This window comes from Medicago sativa, chromosome 1 (assembly GCF_051527215.1).
Source record: "Medicago sativa cultivar Bolivia chromosome 1, Bolivia_mono, whole genome shotgun sequence".
NCBI lineage: Eukaryota > Viridiplantae > Streptophyta > Magnoliopsida > Fabales > Fabaceae > Medicago > Medicago sativa.
Genome location: NC_140749.1, coordinates 30,347,078 through 30,367,123, shown reverse-complemented (window position 1 = coordinate 30,367,123; position 20,046 = coordinate 30,347,078). Strand labels below are relative to the sequence as shown.

The window sequence follows — 20,046 nt, the reverse complement described above, 5'->3', positions numbered from 1 at the left end:
ATGGGGCATTTTCTAAACAGCTACTTGGATCTTTTATTTTGACAATGTCCCTTTGTAAACTCTGCCAAAATCACTCTGCCCAAATAAACTCTTTCTCCTTTGAAACCTTTTGTTGCTTTGTTGAGCTCTTGATAGGACTTAGGAGTATCAATGTGGCCCAACAGCAAGCTCCCATGCATACACTACAAGAAACATTGAAGTTAGCTAGGAATTATACCGAGGAATTCAGTTTCCTCGCTATCGACAATGCATACCGAGGAAATTTTCCTAGGTAAGCTTCTTTGACCTTCGTTACCTTTTTCAGTCAGCATGTGTGTTAGCGAGGAAACGAAGGTGGTTACCGAGGAAATATTTCCTAGGTAAACACATGGTACAGAATCCAGCAGGTTTTGCAGGAAAAAGGTAACGTGACAGCTCTATGTTAACGTTGAGCACAGTGAAAAAAAAGCCTGGCAGATTCAATTGCTAGCAGGTGACCGTTGAGCAACCCATTGTGTTATTTAACTGGGTTCTTGTGTGTATATATATACATGTCTTTCAACACTTCTCTATTATATTTTTCATTATTCCATATTTTTAACACTTCTCACTACAATTTTATTTTCCATCTCTACCATTTCAACAATTGATCTTGCATATTTTTTTCACATAAGGTAACTATTTTTTTTATCTGATTTCAACTTTTATATTTAAAAATAAAATTTTAATGTAATATATTTTTTTTGAAGGATGTTAATGTAATATATGTTACATCATTTTTTGCAGTTAATATTTGGTTCCATTTCCTATTACAAGTTATTGTTGTTGCTGCTGGCTACTACTTTTCCGATCTGCATTGTCATCAAATTATATTATTTGAGGTTAGTTTTTCCTATTTATTTAAAATTATTAGTATTAGTAAAAAAAAATGTTGTGATTAGCATTAAAACTGTTTGTTAATAACTATTAAAAGATGTTAGTAAAATTGTTGTCTTTTTTTTTAAGGAAGTAAAATTGTTGTCTTAGTTATTGATAAAAATATTAGTTTTTTTTTAGCAAAGATAAAAATATTAGTTAGTAAAAATAATGTTAGGTTAGTAATTATTTTAGTTATTTTTGCTGGTGCTTTTTTTCTTCTAGTATTTTTTATTTATTGTTAGAACAGTTAGTCCCTATAAAAATAATTAATATTTTAAGTTTGGTTCCTATAAAGTTTTAATGATAATTTTAGTCCTCCAAAACTTTATAATTTTTAAGAATAGTCCTTATTTTGAAAACTTTTTACAAAAATATAGATATTTTTAATCCTCTAAAATAGTCCTTATAGAAAGCAAATAGTGGTAATATTAGGTGAGTCATCATGTATTTTATAAAAAATTTACTCTATCATGTTAGAACAGTACAGATGGGAGCTAGATTAGGTGAGACACAAGATGACACCCTCATTGATACCTTTGTTTGAAGGGTTGAAAATGGATTATTATTTTGTGTTAAATATGTTTTTAGTCTCTATATTTGATTTTTATAGGTACTATTTTGGAGGATTAAAAGTATCCATTTTTTTTCTTTCAAAAAAAAAGTATCTATTTTTTGTAAAAAGTTTTTAAAATAGGGACTATTCTTGAAAACTACAATATTTTGGAGGATTAAAATTATCATTAAAATTTTATAGGGACTAAACTTGAAAACTCATTTATAACCTCATCATCATCATCATCATCATCATCATCATCATCATCATCATCATTATTTTTGTTGTTGTTGTTGTTGTTATTGTTGTTGTTGTTGTTATTATTATTATTATTATTATTATTATTATTATTATTATTATTATTATTATTATTATTATTATTAGAAAAAGGTAGGTTAGTAACAATGTTAATTAGGAAAAAAAATAGGTTGTTAATAAGAAATATGTTAATTAGGTTGTGGTAATGAATTTTGTCGATAGCACGTGTAATGCTTATTATTGTCTCGTATGACAACGAAAAAAATAGAATAGTATAAAAATTCATTCTTTAAAAAATATGTTTTTGAAGGAAAAAAATGTTATTATTATAAAAAATAATAGTTTAAATATGTTATTTTAACGATATTGTTATTAGAATAGAAATATGTATATAAATGTTTTTTTTTAGGAATATGTATAGAAATGTTGGTTGGTAAAAAAGTTAATTCCTAAGGAATTAGGTTGTTAATTAAAAAGAAATATGTTCTTATAGAAAATATAAATTAATTTGAATTAATGTCAATGATGCAGAAGATGGATCAATATATTCTTCATCGAAGTTGGATATACGATAGAAAAAAATGGGGAAAAGGACACTTAAAGCTCAATTTAAGGAAGGAATTCGTGAATTTGTTGCTTTCGCCATGTCACAAGATATTTTTTGAAGTGAGGGAGGGATTAGATGTCCGTGTCTTAAATGTACGTGTAGGTTGATTCAGAGCCCGAAAGATGTCATAAAACATTTAGAGGATTTTGGTTTTATGGAGGATTATTATGTGTGGAGACATCATGGTGAACAAGAGTCAGATGAGTTTGATGTTAATAAGCAGGCTTCAAGCAGTGGAGCGCATACAGGGTGTGAAAACTTTGGTATGATGGAAGATATGGTCGGTGATGCTCTCGGGGTGAATCTGTCTTATGATGAGGGCATTGAAGAGGAAATTATCCCGAACGAGAAGGCGTTGAAGTTTTACTCAATGATGAAAAAAGTAAATGAACCGTTGTTTAAAGGGTCGTCTGAGTCGAAGTTATCCATGTGTGTGAGGCTTTTAGCTGGAAAGTCAAATTGGAATGTACCCGAAGAATGTGCGGAATACTTCACGAAAATGATGAGGGATTCGACTCCTGTACCAGAAAATTTACCATTAAGTTATTATGAAGCATAGAGATTAGTGTCGAAGTTGGGATTGGAAGAAAAAAAGATTGATTGTTGTGTTAATGGGTACATGTTGTTTTACGACAATGAATTTGGTGAGAATGATGGCGCGTTGGAGGAGTGTAAATTTTGCAATTCACCAAGGTATGAAGTGAGTGGCGATGATGTTAATCATAAGAATAAATGAGTCGCAGTCAAGTCAATGTTTTAGCTGCCAATAATACCAAGACTGAAGAGATTGTTTGCATCAATGCACACGGCTGGTCATAAGTAGCAAATTAATTTGTTAATACTTACGAGTCACCCTTAATTTCGAGTATATAACGCTTCTTGAACGTTGGCGCCACTTCATAGTAGCGACATCTCACTCGTCTTTGTCGTGCTGCTTCCCTTTCTTGTTGTTGGCTTTGATGTTTTTGCTCACAATGTTATTATTACTCCATCTCCTAGTATACATGGAGTTTCATTCCCTGGAGGCACTATGTCTAGTGTTACTCCTCCACTATATACACACTTACCAGGATATAGTAACACTCCTTTCTCTGCAAGACCTCCTATAATATCATCAGATCTTTTATAAGATGGCCATTTTTTAGAATTTTTTGGTATTAATGGAGGATTTATGCCAGTATCCAATGTGCAGCACCAACAACAACAACAACAACAACAACATCAACAAGAACAAGAACAAGAACAACATCAACACTGTGAGCAAAAACATCAAAGCCAACAACAAGAAAGGGAAGCAGCAAGACAAAGACGAGTGAGATGTCGCTACTATGAAGATGCGCCAACGTTCAAGAAGCGTTATATACTCGAAATTAAGGGTGACTCGCAAGTATTAACAAATTAATTTGCTACTTATGACCAGCTGTGTGCATTGATGCAAACAATCTCTTCCGTCTTGGTATTATTGGCAGGTAAAACATTGACTTGACTGCGATTCGTTTCTTCTTACGATCAACATCATCACCTCTCACTTCATACCTTGGTGAATTGCAAAATTTACACTCCTCCAACGTGCCATCATTCTTACCAAATTCATTGTCTTAAAACAACATGCACCCATTAACACAACAATCAATCTTTTTTTTCTTCCAATCCCAACTTCGACATTAATCTCTTTGCTTCATAATAACTTAAAGGTACATTTTCTTGGTACAGGAGTCGAATCTCTCATCATTTTCGTGAAGTACTCCGCACATTCTTCGCGTACATTCCAATTTGACTTTCCAGCTAAAAGCCTCACACACATGGATAACTTCGACTCAGACGACCCTTCAAACAAGTAAAACAATTGATGCAGAGAATCCAACTTGCATAGTATCATGAAGAATATGTGATATATTTGTGCATATAAACATGTATGAGTTGAGTCCAACTGTTTTCAATTTTGAGCAATAAACGTCGTATGCTAGCTGAAACACTAATTAAAAATTTGTAACACCGACAACTCTAATAGTAGGTATGTCTATTGTTCAACACATGTGTCCTTGTCAGACAAAGACACATGTGATTATATTCAACTAATTCATTTTCATTTATTTTTTTAAATGACTATTTTTAGTAATTAGTTATTAGAGTATTATTTTTCTTCTCGCCCAAGTTTATACATCGGACCTCCAACTTCTTTAACTCTTAGCTCAAACAAATTGAGCTACCCAACCTCATTTTCAATTAACCTATCATATGATTGTTGTCTAAGTGAAGAATGTTTTTGTGAAGAAAGAAAATAAAATCGTTTAATAAAACTAAATTAACCTAATTTGAACCGAGTGGATTGGACTCAAGTGATTAATGAACTCCACTAAATGATGAATCGTTCGAGAGAACTAGAGTTCGATCATGGAGTAGAACGATTATTTGTGAAACTTTACTTGAACTCGGTCTCATTCCCCTGAGAACCAGAAGGTAAAAAAAAAACAATGGTAGATTAATTAATTTCGTATGAGAGAGAAAGATTTACCCTGATGTTAAATACAACACATACTTCAATTAATTTTGTAAGTCAATCAATTTATTATTCAACTTAGAGAATAAAAAAAGTAAATAGTAAAATATAAAAGAAATAATTAGTTTTTAGGTAATTACACGATTTTATTACCGTTGGAAGGAAGCTTCCTGGGGTTCAATCAAGGTTACTTATGTTTTAACTAGAGAACAACACGAAAACCCTAACTAAGAAAAACACATTCATTCTTCCATTACATTCTTATTCACCGCTTGTGTCTTTGTATTCACAAAAACCTTCCTTTCACAAACCCTCCGATCAAAACCTAAAATGTGTCAAGGCAAAAGGAAAGTGATTCATCAAGGTGTTGGATTCAAGGCAAAACCATTTTCCGTCAAAGGAAAATGTGTCAAGAGAAAATTTGTTTCCGTAAATGTGGTCGCAAAGATCATGATAGAGTCGGAGAAAGAAAAAGAAGAAAGAGTTAAAGATCATCAATCTCCTTACCAAAAACTTGTTGGTCCTTTTATTGATGATATTGAAGTGAAGAAGACGTTGTCTAATTGGAGACAAATGAAGGGTCAAGTTCGACAAGAACAAAGAGAAGCGGCGCGACTCGAACTCGAGAAGATCCAAAATACCGCTTGTTTTAATGAGAGCATAGATGTTATGTTTGATTTTCACAAACTCATTGGATATTCTAACTGATTTTGCCCTTGTTTCAATTGCACCAACATGAGAGAAACAAGAAGTAATTAATCATTTGTTGTTTAGGGTTTGGGTACAGGTTTAATTAACCAGAGACTATTTTGGTTTTTTTCCTTTTGTATACATTGTTAATTAGGTGATCACAATTGTTGTTGTAACAGCAGTGTCCATTTTTCTTGTCATGTTTCTTGTGTGGCACTACTTGTGTCTACCACATTTATCTTGTGATATGAATGTATATATTGTTTTTTTAGCCATATATTGGGTTACCTTAATGGGTGTTTTGGTGTTTGTGATTAGTTGTGAGTGTGTGACTTGTTTATTTTCTTGATAATACATTTATAATATTTTAATCATTAAAGAATCCAACCAATCAATTAGATTTTTTTTGTATCTTACTAATTTACTGAATTTATTTTAATAATTCATTGATCCAAAAAGAAGTAGAAAATTCCTAGACCGTACGTGTAAAGCTAAGGAGGAAATATCAATTCCAAACTCAACCCCCAAGCTCTTTCTTATACAACAAGTCAACAGATAAAAAGTTATATAAATTTTCATAATCATACATATACAATAAGGAACTAATGATGCCATAAAAGCCATTTAGAAGTGCCTATACTCTGAAACCATCAAACTTCAACAAATGAGTCTAATTTTCACCAAGTAAATGAACTTGTATATGCATTGTAAAATAATGACAAAGTACTACAACCATCCAACACCACGACTAAGTACAGAAAGTGGAACAGCGTAGCATCACCAAATCTTGATACTGCAATAACTATCTCATTAATTTGACTGTCCTCAGAGATTGAAGAAGAACACAGTAGTTCACAGAGAATTTTTGCAAGTCAAAATAAATATAGTCCACAATGCCATAATGATCATGGATGATGGAACACATTGGCATATCAAAATATTGCTGCGCCTAGCTTTTGTGATCGTTATGTTATATATCCACAAATATATAACAACTATGCCCACTCAAGTTAGTCTATATTTTTTTGTTAAAAAAAGGAAAGATTAAAGCAAACCTCAACCATTAGAACAAGAGCAGTAATATTTATACAACCAATTGATGACAACTTATGTAGCAACATTCTTTTTTTTTCTCTTCTTGTTGGTCAAAAACAATAAAAAAAAATGAAGAGGGAAGATAAAAACATCATGTAAGTACAAGAGAAAAAATTATCACCAAATAGTTTTACAAATATTAGTTGTCTCTCGTCAAAGAGAGAAGTGGCAATAATTGGAAAAGCATCACCAACGTTGAAAAAATGACACCTCCATTGAATTGAAATGGATATGAAATTTTGTCAAGCATATATGTACAAAATGTTAATTGAAAAAGTCTCTCACATCCTATACTATATTGTAAAAAAGAAGGCTTTTTGTTGGAACATGTGACATATAGATGCCTTTAAATGCCTTATTAGCACTTTGGTGATATCGGGGTTCCAATGTCATGTGATATTGGCCAACCAAAATGTCACAAGTGTGCAAAATGACAAAAAATCATTAAATGACAAAATGTCTTTGTGAGTGAGAGAAAAGAAAGTAATGATTTTTTGTCATTTTGCACACTTGTGACATTATGGTTGACCAATGTCACATGATATTGACACTCCAATGTCATCAAAGTGCTACCCATAAATACTACAAGACTTTTTAGTTTTTTCATTATAAAAGATTCTTTTAAAATCCTTTCAAATCCTAATTGGACGCTCCTTCTAAATTAAACCCATATGCTTATAAAAAAAACCCTACATAAACACTTTTTGTTAACAATAGACATCATATATAAACCTCAAATGGAGCTTACCAATAGATCACACATATGATATAGTTTTGGAGAGTTCTTTGATAATATGAAGTTTAGTTTGAACACCCATACCTTGTAGGAAAAGCTAATTCAAAATACCTTAATTCAAAATACCTTAATGTGCACAAGTAAAATAGTTTTGATCATAAACAAATTTATTATTTTCTATCATTGAATCAATATATCACATCATAGTGAAAAAAAAACAACTAATTCACATTTTATGTAATATTAAGACTAATTAATTTAATGATAAAAAAATCTTAAAAATAAATAAAACTTATCTCACTTGTGCAATATATAATTAACCTACCAAATTTCGTGATTTATCATCTTGTAGGTACCACATCATGGCAACCACCAATTAAAAAACTCCATATCAAAAGGTTCACCTTATAAAGTCCCTTGTCTCCCACCACATTTTGTTTTCTTTCACCTCAAGTACTTTCCAAATAAAAATAGAAAATCATTTAAATCTTTTTTTTACAGAAATAGCACACCATTTCCAAAAGTATATTATTTATAAATACTTTTTTTTTTATCTTCTTTTCTACATTGCACTCATTCTAGAGAGAGAGAAAATACAGCAGTAGATGCAATGCAACTTACCCAACTCACCCATCTGCACATGTCCTAAGGCTTTAAGGCTATCCAAAGAAAATTTAATCCCACCTTCTCACCACCACAAAACCATAAAACAAATCCTTAACAACTTCAAAGATTTTCCTCAAAATTGCAATGATTTGATACCTTACTACTACACAAAAAGGAAAATGAGTTTCACCTTAAAACCCATATTTCTTTCATTTATTCTAGCTTTATTCACTAATATTAACCCACCTCATTTTGCAAAATCTTCTTCAGATTACACTACATTAGTCTACAAAGGTTGTTCAAAAGAAACTTTTATAGATCCAAATGGAATATACTCACAAACACTTTCTACACTCCTTGGTTCACTAGTTTCACAATCCACCAAAACTAAGTTCTATAAAACCACTACTGGTAGTGGCCAAAACAGTATAACTGGTTTGTTCCAATGTAGAGGGGATCTCACTAATTCTGCTTGCTACAATTGTGTAAAGAAACTACCAATTTTGTCCAACAAATTTTGTGGCAAAACTATTGCTGCAAGAGTTCAACTTCTTGGTTGTTATCTACTATATGAAGTTGCTGGTTATACCCAAATATCAGGTATGCAGATTTTTTATATTTTTTTATATCAATTTAGTGTTTAAACTATCAGTGGTGGAAAATGGGGTTATTAGTGTTCACATCAATAATAATTTGAAAAAATGGCATAATTCAACGTGATCACGCGTGTCTGTGTCGGACACCACACGTCGTCCATCAAAAGTGCTGGGGCTACCACTATCTTTTATTTAATCTCTAAAATATTTAAATATAATAAGTAGGGTGAGTACTTAAAATTATAATTTTTTTTAACTAAGGTTGACAATACTATCCAGAAATAAAAACTGATGACATTCATCATAATTGCTGCTAAGTTGGTGATTAGATTGTTGTCGGTTTAATACGAGCTACATATTTATTTTCTGTTGTTATGATCAAACTGATATAAATTAATTCATTATTCCAATTGTAAAAATGACAAGGACCAGTAACATCTACTACTAAGAGACGATGTGATGTCTGTCGTAGACGAGGTTTTACACCTTGTTTAAGCACTTGTCCATAGTGGACCACTTATGAAGGAGGTCTATATTAGAATTTCTCTAATAAGTAGTCTCTAAAGAATGTGTAATCGGTCAATTTGGTCCCGACTATTTTGACAGATTTTATATACTTCATACGCTATGTATTATCTTAATAGAATGACTAAATTGAAAAGGGGAAATTTTTTAGAATTAAAGTGACATTAATGACTAGAATTTTCCTCGAGAGAATTTGAACTATGTCACTATGAGCTTACAAGATCGAACTCTTTTGGATGAGCTGACAAGTTTTGTACAAATGTTAGGTATGCAGATGCTCTATAAGACTTGTGGGATAACAAATGTTGCTGGAAGTGGTTTTGGGGAGAGAAGAGACGCTGCTTTATCAGCGATGGAAAATGGGGTTGTTAGTGGTCATGGTTTTTATACAACTAACTATATGGCATTTTATGTTTTGGCACAATGTGAAGGTGATATTGGTGATTCTGATTGTGGACAGTGTGTGAAAAATGCTGTTCAAAGAGCTCAAGTTGAATGTGGCAACTCTATTTCTGGTGAAATCTTTTTGCATAAGTGTTTCATTAGTTATGGCTATTACCCTAATGGAGTTCCATCTAGACATTCTTCATACTCCTCATTTTCTTCAGGTAAGAACTAATGTTTAACACCTACACATTGAACCAAAATTTGGTGTTGGGAAAAGGTGAAAATAAGTGTCGATTTGTATGGTAAATTTTGACTAATCTGTCATACTGTCCTTGCCCTTTATGACAAATGTTGGTTAATTTCACAATGAGTAAATATATGAACTAGTCGATAAAATTGTTGTAAAATATCAATTTAGTTCATGGCATTATAGATATTCAAAATTGATCACCGAAATTGTACAATTTTGATCAAATTCGTCGCTTGGTTGATATTTTTAGGACTAGAATGACATTAAGTTTGTAATCTCAGAGATGAATTTGAAACTAAGTGACCTGTTGTCTGCGATGCATTTGATAATAATTTCAAACTGAGGGACAAACTTGATTAAAATTTTGTAATTCTAGACATCATTTTGAAATATTGATGATGTGGGATACTAGATTGATTAAAATAATTCTGCTCCCTAAATTTTCCAAGGATTAAGGAAAAGTTGCTAGTCTTCTAAGTATGATCATATTGATTTGATGCAATGACAGGGCAAGATCCAGGGAAAACAGCTGCTATAATACTAGGAGGAATTGCTGGAGTGGCTTTTCTAGTTATATTCTTGCTATTTGCTAGGAATTTGACAAAGAAACACAATGGTATGTATGAGTTATTTATGAACTCTTATGTTTATATTTTAGTCTCATCTCATGTTTTGATTCTTATTTACTCATTCTGCAATATCATTTTATCTTCCACAGATTATTGATGGCATGCTGAAAATAATTTGTGACAAGGAAAAATTCTTCTTGTGATGAAAATTTGCTTACATTTCAGCTTATTTATAAGGATGAATGAAAGCTGGAAATTTTTGTGGTAAATAGAGCTTGACTGGTTTGGTACAGAAAGAATATCAGATGCTTCAATGTAATTATTGTTGTAATTACATAGATCTTCTGGAAGTGCTAAATGTTCAGAAGGGTTGATATTATTTGACATTCCTTAGTGGATGAAAATTTTGGGGCCATATCCTTGTTGAGCCATGTGGGTGACACTATTATTTTCCCTCTTCAATTTTCTAGTTTTTCATTGACTTTATAATGCTTTTGGAAAGTTTTTGTTTTTGAGCAATGCTTTTGGAAAGTTGCAAGTTGCATTCTCCCTAGCTTTATGTCTTTCTCTACCCCTCAAATACATAGAATCATAGAAGTTGAGGTTTCTTTTTTCCTTTTTGATTTATACTAGTTGGAGTGCTATTGTTTTTGTGTAGGGAAAAATTTGGTTAGACGTAATAATCCACACTTGGTTAGGATAATTTCTACCTAAAAAGATTAAAAACGTCTCATGGTTAAAATAAATCAAATTAATATTTATTTATTTTTATTATTCAAGGAAATGAAAATTTTACTTTTCTACACACACTTTGGTCCTTTCAATTTTTTGTTATATTTTAGTCCCTCAAATTACAAACATTTTACATTTTGGTACTTTAAATTACAAAAATTATAAACGTTATCCTCTTAAATTATAAATGTTAGACATTTTGATTCCTTAAATATCTGTTGTTTCTAACTTAAGAGAGCAAAATGTGTCCTATGTGTGATTTAACCGAACAAGATAGAATGAAAACAATTTAAGGGACTTACGTGTGTATTGTTTGTAATTTGAAAGACCAAAATAAAATGAAAAAAATTTAGAGGACTAAGTGAGACTTAAAAATAACCAAAATATAATTTAGCCTAATTTTAATTACCCACGATAAAAATCGTGGATACCAATGAAATAAGAAAGTTAAATAAGGCATCGTTTGACATGGTTTTTTTACCGTCTAAAAGCTACTTTAAAAGAAAGTTTAAATTAAGAGCTTTAAAAAAGAAGTTAAAGTTGTTTGGTTACTTTATTATTTTTAGTCTTACAATTATTTTTAAGTTAAAAGTTGTTTGGAAAAATATTGTACAAAACTTTGAATCTAATAGTTGGTTTTTTCATTTTCAATTATACACAATAACAAATTTAGTTATTAAAATACTATATTTTTGATGCCATTTGAAAAGATAAGAATTAAGAATTTATATTATATGATATTATATTTGTTACATGTTGATGTCATTGAAAAAGATATATATAGTTTTTTTTAGTAAGAAATAGACATGCATAGTTTGTTACAATATGTCTTGTCCATAAGATACGTATAGATTGTTACTAACAAGTAGTTCTAAAGTAGCATTCAACAACTTTTGGACAAAGCTCATTCTATTCCATTTTATGCATTTTAAAAAAAACAGTACTTTTTTTTAATAAGTACTTAATTGATATTGTGTTTGACCTACTTTTTCTTTAAAAATGTAGAGAAATAAAAAAAAGGAGTCAAACGGTATCTAAGTAAATCATCAATTCTCTCCTTGATATTGTAGGGTCAAGTATTGAACTGCCCGGTGAATAGGCAAAAAAGATCATGATACTTATTATAAGAGATGCAATTCAAGAACTAATTTATTGCTTAGCGATAAAATTAAAAGAGTAACTTTATAAGAGATGCAATTCAAGAACTAATTTGTTGTTTAGCGATAAAGTTAAAAGAATAATTTGTTAGTAGTTAGTAGATTACTTAGTCTGATTTAAGAATTTTTTATTAGATGCTGGATTGGAGTGATTGAGTGCTTATTAGGTATTACTATTAAAAAATTATTAATGAATGATGTGTACACATTTGACCCATTTAAATACCTAAAATGGATATTACAACGTGTTAAGAAATAAACTAAAACATAGGATCAAAAAAGAAGCGGAGGAAGAAGATGAAAGCACATTGTAATATCCAAATCCAAACACATGTCTTTAACCTATGGGGGGAGAACTGTTCATCCTCAATGGGATTTTCTTGGAATTTTGAATTATTTTAAATGAGTAAATAATTTTGATAGGGGGTGGCCCAATTAAGATCTTAGCATGCCTAAAATAATAGAGTTTAATAAAAAATTAGTATCAAAGTAGCCTTCAAGCTAGAAAATTTTAATTTTAATGATGATTACACTTATTTGGACCAAATTCGGTGCATCTTCTAGAGTAGATAGAAGGGTTTAATTTGACCAGCTGCCCTCTACAAGCTTTTTTATACTCCCTCCGTTTCAAAATGAGTGTCGTTTTAGGTGTTTACACACATATTAAGAAATGCAATGATTAAAAGAAAGAGAATGGTTAGTTTACCAAATTATCCTTATTAACTATTGGTTAGTTTTAAAAGTAATATTTTGGAAGTAGTGTGCAGAGTATTAATTGGAGGGTACAATTGAAAAGAAAAAGTTATTATTGCATTGAAAACTAAAAGTGACATTCATTTTGAAACAATTTTTTTTTGCTAAAGCGACACTCATTTTGAAACGGAGGAAGTATTAGTCGGCTGATTTGATGGTTTTACAATTACGAGGTTATACACAAAATGGGGAACTGGTCCAGTAGCTGAATTTATCTTATTTTATTTATAGAGGCTGCTGCTGCTAACTGTTAAGCTATCTGTAGACTGCATCAAACATGATATATTTAGTTGTACCAATAAACATAAATATGTTATGGAGCCTTTGTAGAATAACTCTCCTATAAATACATTGTTTGTTAGATTTCTTTTGTACCATTGTTCTTATCTACACCATTTACTTTAGTTCTTTGATAAAATCTGAAATTGCATTGCTTGAGTGATATCAAGGTTGGAAGAGATGCATGGAGGATTAGAGTTCCTGCAACAAAAAAATAAATAACAAAATGGAGAATTAGACTTCTTTTTCCTACAGAATATTGTGAAAAAAGAGGGGGCATTATTAGAAAAGCTATTGCAACAGAATAATGGGTAAGGAGAAAATAAATGTGATGGAATAGGGGAGAATGTTTACTGATGCCAACTACACTTTATAATAAGGTATTCATCAAATCTCTGCTATACATTAAATCATACATAAAGATGGAATTTTTTCCGGTATATCATACAAAACTTCATCTGAAATTCAAACCCAAGAAATCAAGTTTAAAGCTGGAATTATTAGCATAAATTACTAAATCATACATCAGTTACATGAAATCAAACTCAAGAAATTATCATGCAAAACTGGGTTTTTTTTCACTAAATCATAACTATAGCTGAAAACAACAATTGCTATTCACTTTTTAACATCTCATTGGTATAAACTAATTTTCTATCATCCTCTTCATTTTTGCAGTTGGAAGCCCTCATTAAGAAAGCAAATGATATATTTTTTCTAAATTGAGAAGTTTAATTTATAACATTTTAATGAAGAGGCAAGTGTAGTGTAGGCTTTCCTAACTTTTTCAATTCATGAGAAATTTATTAGTTTTAAATTTAATTTGATTCATAAGTTTTAAATTTAAGTTGCAATTCATAAGCCTTAAGCATTCCTTTTAAGAGGCTAAACTACCATAAATTAGTCTGAGTATGATCGGGTTATGCAACATTGCAATATAATAGAACTTATAAATAACTTCAAGAAGAAAATAATAGAATTTTTGAAAGCAAATAATAGAAGAAAATAATTTTCAGAGTTTAAAGAAGAAAGTAATAGAACCTTTGCTTGAAAAATTCCGAACAGAAATTAGAGACAAAAATAATATTAATCAGTCTCCAAGTTTGGAGTTTCTAACACAAAAATCAAAGTAAAGCATTAAGTACTCCTTTATATTGGATTAGCTATTTCAAAGAAGAGAAAACATTTAATAGATACTAGTATGGACACCCGTGCCAAGCACGGGCTAGAAATTCGTCATACTTAAGGGAGATGATATTGTGATGTATCAAATGTCATTTAAATCCAACATTAGATAAAATAGTGAATGTTGAACAACAAATAGGTGACAAAACTCATACTTAAGTCTTAAAATTTTGGATGAAGATATAGTATTATTTTTACATGTGTGGTAGCTCTTTCTCAATTGTGTCGATCCACAACCGTGTTGGTTGCCCATAAGGCCTAACTATTGTATGATGTCTCGGTTTAACATTGCAGGAGTGCAGGAGTGTTTCTTGGTGGTGGAACACGAACACAAAGAGTCTTACCCTTAGTGGAGAGATGTTAATGTGTCAAGTGACTTAAAATTCCAGTGTATGCAAGAGTAGATATTGAACAAAATATAAGTAAGATGACCCATATATCTATTATTTTAAGATTTTGGATGATGATGTGATGTCGATCTCACTTGTGTGGTTTCTCTTAGCCTAGCATGATTATGCAACCTAATGTAGTCTACTATGGAAGTCCCGAAATTATTATATTTTGTTTTGTTAGTTTTTTGGTCTCATTAGATTAAATTTTTATCTTAAATTTTAGTTTTTGGATATCATTTGCTTTCATGGAAAAAAATATTCTACCTCTGTTATTTTCATTTACTTTACTTTTGGTCTTTCGTAGGATGTGACAATGAAATAATGTAGATGTGTTTTGTTAATTTGACGCAGTCCTGTTCCGGGAGGCCTGACTACATAAATGAGCTATCATGACCCATTCTATTTGTAATTGGGCCAGACATTTTAGAGTCCGACCCAATCTGTTTATGCCATGGGTCAATCCGTCTTATTTTTCTTTTTTTGATTTATTCAGTCTTTTTTATGTCTTTGTGATATATTAGTCACTCACAACTATCTTTTTACTAAAATATGATTGGATGATCATATATATCTGTGTAATGATACAATGTATTGTAGGCTTAATGTGATGATACAATGTATCGTAGGTTCCCTCAAAACTCAAAAGATTATGATGAATTAACTATTTGGTTAGTTTTTAATGTCATTAGTTTAATTTTAGGGAAATGATAACCAATGCCGTCGGGACACTGATTAAGGATCAAATATAACATAATTGCATTGATTAGCATGACCCATTATTATTCAATTTAATTTTTTTTGGGTGTCATTTGTTTTAATGCAATATTTTTTTTAATCAATCTCTATTATTTTAAATTCCTTCACTTTTGATCTTTGTTAGAATTTGACCAAATAAAAATATTGATGTTCTATGTTGAGTTAAAAAAATATGTGCTTATTAGACATTTAAATGTTGTGGTTTTTTGTTATTTTGTCTAATTTTTTAGTAAATTAATCACCAAAAAATCTTCAACTCCTTCAATAAACCCATAAAATTACTGACAACTCACTCAATCTCTCAATTTAAAGTTCCTTTTTATTAGACATATTTCTCAATCTCAAATTTCTTTTTCATCTTCTTTATTTTTCTAGTTTTTATTTTCTCTTCTCATGAAAGAAAAGAACATAAATCCCACTCTATTAAAATACAATCATATCGCCTTTTAGACCATGTTTTGTCTTCGTTTGACCTTATTTGACTATGTCACATAATTTCAGACGCAGAGATTCGCTCACTTGAGAGAGATGTTAATGAGTCAAATTTGAGTTAAAGTTCTACAATGGATGAAAGAGTGGATGCTGGATAACATATAAGTGAGAAGATCCATATACTTGTACCTAAGAATTTAAAAAGAAATGTGGTGTCAATTTGAAAGTTAACAAAATATGTGTGATGTTGAGTTGACAAAATGCATGCTCATTAGACATTTGAAATTGATGTGGCATTCTTTTAATGATTCTAATATATTGGTAGTATAATTACCCCATAATCTCCAACTTCCTCAACTTAATATTAACTTAATATTTTTTGGGTTAATTAAGTTTTTAGTCCCTATAAATATTCACAGTTTTGTTTTTAGTCCCTATAAAATAAAATCACACTTTTTAGTCCCTGTGACATTTTCCTTAACCATTTTAGGGACCAAAAATGTTGATGGAAATTGTTACAGGGACTAAAAATGTTGATGGAAAAATTTTATAGGGATTAAAAATGTTGATTCAAAATTTTATAAGGACTAAAAAGTGCGATTTTATTTTGTAGGGACTAAAAACAAAATTCTGAATATTTATAAGGACCATTTACTTAATTAACCCATATTTTTTTCATTAAAGTTGGGTTTTTTTTTTTTTTTTTTTACATTAAATAACTAAGCTGTTTCTTTTTCCACATTCCTCTCTTTTCACACCCTGGATGTATTGGATTAAGATTTGAAGAGATTTTAAAAGACTCTTTAATTATAAAAGTCTTGTGGTATTCAATCAAGACTTTTAAAAAATATAAATAAATCTTGTGATATTCAATTAAGACAATCAAGACTTTTTTTATTCAACAAAAAAAATAAGACTTTTTTTTTCAATACAACGAAATCTGTTGATATTCAATTAGGATTTCTTAAAAATTATTAAATGTCCGTTGGTATTCAAAAATTTAAAATTTTGATAGATTTTTTTATGGAATGGATTTCAGACTTTTTAGTTATGCACAATGACAATTTTCATTCAACAACCTTCAACACCCACTTTTTCAATTCCTAACACTCCACATCATTTTCTCTCTCTTAATTCAACACCCATTAAATTTTACCTCTCCAATGGTTTTTTCATTCAACACTCTACCCCACCACCTTTTATTTCTTATTCTTATTTAATTTTATATTTTTGTTTTTATAAATACATAAAATTACAATTATCGATTATAATTAAATTAAAATAAAGAAACACTTAACAATTTTTTTTTGTTTTTTGTAAAAACAAAATTTATTTAAATATTTTTTTTTATTTTCTTAACTTAAAATGCAATACAACAAACTAAGCACGCAACACACAAATAGCTTAAAATGCAAGACAACAAACAAGCACACAACACACAACTAATTTATTTAGTCCGATACAAATCATCTTCAATCACGAAACATTCCAAACTTTGTCCATATGTGCTTCACTAGATCTGCTTGCAATTCGTAATGAGCATTTGGATCACGCAACTCGGATCTAGCACGCACATGATTTGCAAAGGTGGGTAACACCTCGGTCGAGTATGGTTGCGGTGTACTAGATCCACTTCCCTCAGATTGCCCAAAATCGGTCCAACATTGAGCATATGTATCTCGTTCATCCTCAACAATCATATTTTGGTTGGGAAATTGATTTGGGTTTTGAGGATGTTGGTTGGGAAATTGATTTGGGTGTTGATAATTGTTGGGATTTTGGTAGCTAAATGGGTAATCAGAAGAATTTTGGGTGTTGAATTGATTGTTATTGGGATCCATTTCACTAATCAAAGACTAAAACTTCAAAAGAAATGCTAATAATATGATTAAGAGAGTGAAAAACTTGATTTTTTTCTGTGTCCAAATCAAATGATCCAAGTCTCTGTTTATAGAGGAAAAAAAATCACAACTTTTGGTAAAAAAAAAATTATTTTCAATGAAATAATTGAGTCCAAATTATTAAGAAGATAAAAATCCAAGCAGCCAATCGTAGCAAGCCACGTGTTTTTTCGAAGAAAAAATATATAGGGAATAACCTCAATTTGGATTATATGATTTGAAAACCCTAAACACTTTTTCGAAACATCAGTGGGCGCGTGATAAGAGAGAGTGGTGGAAAAAGAAATATAGAAACAATTATATCAAAGCAAAATCTATTATTTTAAACAATAATTTCTAAAATGCTCCTCTCAAAAAATACATAACAAGTTTTGAAACTAATAAATATAAAAATAAAAATAAAAAAGACACTGATAAATATTTGCCAACGATAAATATCATCCAAAAAATATGGAACAAGTATTTATAATTTATAAATGGCTTAATAGCAGTTTTGGTCTCCTAAGTATCAGGAAGTTGCGATTTTGACCCCCTAACAAAATAAAATACAATCCATCCCCTTAAGTGTTGCCCCTTTTGCAGTTTGACCCTCAGGCCAATTTTGACCAAGTCAATGCTGACGTGGATGCCACGTGTGTATTTTTTATTTTTTATTATTGCTTTAATATTTTTATTTATTTTTTAATTAAAAAATAAAAAAATTATTTTTTTAATAATTAAAAAAGGGTTAAATATGTTTTTAGTCCTTATAAAATTGGGACCTTTTAAGTTTAGTCTTTACTTAATTTTAATAGCTCTTTTAGTCCGTAATTTTTTTTCCTGCACTGGGTATTAGTCCCTACTCAATTCAAATTTGTTTAATTTAAGCTTAAACTCTTAAGTTTTTGAACAATTTTTTGCCGACATGTTTGGAACATTACTAAAAGTTCCTCCGCAAAAAATTATCGCAAAATTAGATTTCTACGTCCAGATTTTGTTACTTTTGATCTTTAACTTTTGTCGTTTTTATAAATTTGTATTTAATTCGTTTCATGTTAGAAAATTCTAAATTTTAGTAAATGAACCTTTTGATGGTTAAACAAACTTTAAGAGTTTAAGGATAATTAAACAAACTTAGTTTTAGCAGGGACTAAAATTATAAGTAATTTTTGCCCTCAAAATAAAAAATGATAAGTAATTTTTTTTTTGTAGGAACTAAAAAAGCTATTAAAATTAAGTAAAGACTAAAAAGTTCCCAATTTTATAGGGACCAAAAACATATTTAACTCTTAAAAAAAAAATTATACACATATGACGTCCACATCAGCATTGACTTGGTCAAAATTGGTATGAGACCAAAACTGCAAAAAGGGCGGTACTTAGGGGGCTGGATTGCATTTTATGTAGTTATGAGACCAAAATCGCAACTTACTGATACTTAGGGGGCCAAAACTGTAACGCCCGTCTTAATTATTCGATTATTTAAAAATATATTTATATATATGATTTACGTGATTTTCATGGCTGATATGTGTGAATTTTATGATTTATGAAGTTGAATGGGTTATATGATTTATAACTGAATTATGAGGGATATTTTGTTGTGGTGAAGTTGTTATGTTGTTATGACTTATTTTATTATTAAATAAAATAAGATTTGATAAATAAAATAAAAATATTAAAAATTGGGCTGTGTTGTGAGATGAGCAATTAGTAGTGATAAGAGTAATTAGGAGAGATAAATAGACAACAAAAGTTAGAAAACAGAATACGTACGTTTTTGGAGAAAAAGGGAGAAAAGTCAGAAAAGAGGAGAACCAGAGGGAGAGCTGCGATTTCATCATAACCAGGTAAGGGTGAGACTAATTTTCAATATTATTAAGGGTATAATTCTATAGGATGAATTTAGCATGATTAGGTTAAGTTTTGGTGAGAATTGAGAATTAGGTTTAGGATCAATTTTGATGAATAAATCAAGAACAGATGTTAGATTGATGCAAAATTAGTATACAGACCTTAGATATGACTTAAGATGATAATTAGATGCTATTTGGATGAAGGAATCATGAATATAGGTGAAAAGTTGTGATTTTTAGGTTTCTGGCCGTACTGACATTCATCGCTCGCACCTGCGAGCAAGAACACTCGCATCTGCGAGCTAGAACCCAGCACTCGCAACTGCGAGCAATGCAACTCGCAACTGCGAGTGAC

The 20,046-nt window shown here is 30.4% G+C and overlaps 1 protein-coding gene and 1 pseudogene across 2 annotated transcripts; both read left to right on the top strand.

The window, feature by feature from the left end:
* Positions 1-553: 553 nt before the first annotated feature.
* Positions 554-3,154, top strand: LOC146954187 (uncharacterized; annotated as a pseudogene). The gene is made up of 3 exons (XR_015012379.1): positions 554-653; positions 766-860; positions 2,240-3,154. The product of XR_015012379.1 is annotated as an uncharacterized LOC146954187 (transcript).
* Positions 3,155-7,782: 4,628 nt separating this feature from the next.
* LOC146954186 (plasmodesmata-located protein 2-like) lies at positions 7,783-10,822 on the top strand. Its single transcript, XM_085715217.1, has 4 exons — positions 7,783-8,542; positions 9,330-9,671; positions 10,209-10,316; positions 10,419-10,822. Exons 1-4 carry the CDS (start codon positions 7,942-7,944, stop codon positions 10,424-10,426), a joined length of 1,059 nt encoding a protein of 352 aa, XP_085571343.1. The 5' UTR covers positions 7,783-7,941; the 3' UTR covers positions 10,427-10,822.
* Positions 10,823-20,046: the final 9,224 nt, after the last annotated feature.